The sequence below is a fragment of the Hipposideros armiger genome, unplaced genomic scaffold, assembly GCF_001890085.2.
Source record: "Hipposideros armiger isolate ML-2016 unplaced genomic scaffold, ASM189008v1 scaffold_559, whole genome shotgun sequence".
In the NCBI taxonomy this organism is placed as follows: Eukaryota; Metazoa; Chordata; class Mammalia; order Chiroptera; family Hipposideridae; genus Hipposideros; species Hipposideros armiger.
Window position 1 is genome coordinate 1086814 of NW_017731909.1, and position 2857 is coordinate 1089670.

General features: G+C 39.6%; 1 protein-coding gene across 1 annotated transcript in view; it reads right to left on the reverse strand.

Moving 5' to 3' along the window:
• The window catches only part of CADPS2 (calcium dependent secretion activator 2), a 196045-nt gene that overhangs the window by 121857 nt on the left and 71331 nt on the right, over window positions 1–2857 (reverse strand). Inside the window, exon 8 of the mRNA XM_019623705.1 lies at window positions 1043–1106. Within this exon, the coding sequence (XP_019479250.1) occupies window positions 1043–1106 (64 nt within the window). The remainder of the gene's footprint in view (window positions 1–1042; window positions 1107–2857) is intronic.

A 2857-nucleotide genomic window follows, 5' to 3' on the forward strand; every position in this document is an offset into this window, starting at 1 on the left:
AACTATTAATATTATAAAAATTCTAATAAAACAGATGATTACTACAACAGTACTTCAATCACACAACGGATGGCAATCAAGGATAAGACAGGGATATATAGATGAAACCAATCTATAATATAAGCCAAAGAACTCATTTTATCCGTTAGTTCTAGCTCTCATCTCCCAGGTCCTTAAATCACTCAAAATGTCTTCCCTTTTTGCTTTTCATAGAGGTGCTAATAAACAATACACTATCTAGAATTCACTGGGCAGACAAACAGACAAGAGCAAGTGCTTGAAGTCAATAAATCAGGACCAGGATAATAATAATGAGCTGTCCATGGTCTCTAGACGTTCTTTTTAGTACTGATAAGAGGAGTTGTCCACACTACTCAACTGCTAGCTGCCAGCGAGCACGTGAATCATTTTATAGACAGATGACAATGATATTTCCCTTTTCAAACCCAGTCTGCCACAAAAAAAATAGAAGTGAAAATATACTTATATTACTAAATGATTTTTCAGCACGATATGAAACCTTTTTGGCTATTTATTTTTTGAGGGACAACGAATTTCTACAATTCATGAGTTCATTTAAAGTAACACCCAGATTGAATTGAAATAAATTCTGAGATGAATCTGGAATAAAATGAATGGTATGTTTGAGTTAAATGATAAGGTCTTACAGGTGCAAGGAATATGACATGTAGAAGTACAAATTAGTCAGGGGGGGTAATAAAAGAACTGTGAAGTCTGAAAAACATAATTATACTTCATTTAAAAAGGACTGTTTCACGAGGGGAAAGAAAAGTGGGAAAAATAGATACTACCAAAAAGTGCCATCAACTGATGGCCGTGGCGGGTTTTAGAAAGGCTTTGGAGAGGAAGACGCATGATACAGGGAGAATGTGAATGTAGCAAGGAGAGGTGAGAAGTTGATAACGTGCGAGGGACTCAGAGGACACACTCGCGAGAATGAGACAGCCTGCCTCGTTCAATAACTCAAGTACCCAACAACCGACAATGCGAAGAAGATTTATAAAGTAATGACCAAACATACCCTTTCAAGTAAAGAAAGTGTAGCTTTCAGGGCACCTTCGGGTCGTCCAAAGGGAAAACAGTATCTTCAAAAACAAAAGGAGAAAGAAAAAAGTCAAATATTTAATATCCAAACTGCAAAACAGTTCCCTCTTCTATTACCTGGCATGATTGGAGAACCATGGAGAAGGGTTGAGGTAGCATGGACCCGTCTGGGAAAATGTTAACTGCTGAGCTATGACCTAGCCCCATGATTTAAATGTCTCAAACAGTAAGGGTGCAAACTGTGATGAAAAGGGTGCCAAAGTTTTGATGACATATCTACAGAACGAATATAGTCATCAGAAAAGAACCATTAGGTTCCTAAGAGTAAAGACATACTTCAAATGTATTTCATAATCACGTCTTCATTATACAAGCTCTATGATAGAACAAAATGACTTCCCCATTTCTTCCTGTATTTATTGTGTACTTGATGATAGAAACAGACGCCCCAGACTTTTAGGACCAACACGGTTCCAGCTCCCCTTCCCTGACATCTGCCTGTCTATGCTGGTGTCTGACTCCCCAACCTCCCCACACAAAACGCACCCACCTTCTGCAGCGCTCTGCCTGCAGAGTCATCTATCCCAAGTATCTTTAGGCCCCCATATCCTTAACATACACCTACAGCGGAAGGGCCGGCTATGTGGATGTTCTGAAGTCAGGGTCAGAGGCTGGGAGAGTGAGTGGGCTCGTGAGAAGTGAGTTGTCAATGGTGGTGACAGGTTTATTGCTCTTTGCAACGGGGTCCCTCTTCAGGTCACTTTCCACTTAAAGAGAACAGAATGTCAGGGCCACTTCATCCGGCTGGAACGCCTGGCTTTGCTGAGCCAGCTTCAGCAAAGCTCCCCCGCCCTCCCTGACTGCTGCCCCCGCCCCAAGATCAAGGGCTACAGGCAGCTGGGCTGTCCTGCGGCTGCCACCTTGCTCTCACTTAGAAATCTTCAAGCCAGTAATTTGAAAAGAAGTTTACTTATTTCCGTTGCCATTGTTCGGGAGGCTTGGTAGAAATAGTATCTAAGATGTAATTAACAATGAAATTATTCTTTTCACACTGTAATTTGAACGGGTTTTCCAAAAAGCACATCTATTTTAAGTTAAATTTGTTTTACAGAACCAAAGTTTAATGCAAAATAAAAAGACTGATTTCTCACAGAGCAGTAGTTAAGTATATATTAGGATTGCGTTTTAGTTTGGTGCAACTTTTATTAGTTTCCAAGAAATGCCAATAAGATCATATACATTTAGTCACTCAAGTTTTTCTTCAGAATACCGTTTATCATTTCATTTCCTGTAAAAAATTTCCTTGCCGTCATCTTGCCTCTTCACACCCACACACAAAAGAGCCACAATTTGATAGTTTTTCCTGTGCAGTGGTGCTTCTTAGAGCATCAGCAAATTAGCAAAGTAGCTTTAATCATTTTGTATACCATAAACCTTAAGCCACCTTTAAATAAAACACAAATTGGGTTCTGGTAGTCCCCTCCCCTTGCTTAAATCTTTTCAGCGTATTTGCATAATCCACTCATTGTCTTGCCTATTGCTGATTTCCATTAACCTGTGGGTGATGCATTTTATGAATGGAATGTTACTGATCCCCAGATTACATTTAGCATTTCAGGGCTCTGAGGTCCCACTGGGCATGTTCTATATCAGCATTAGCTGCCCAGGATGTGTAAATAATTCAACACATTTACAGAGTACAAGTACGCCTGAATCAATAAAGTGCAGAAAATAACTGCACAGAAGTTTAATTAATCTTTACAAAACAAGCTTTAAAAGAAGGGAATCATTT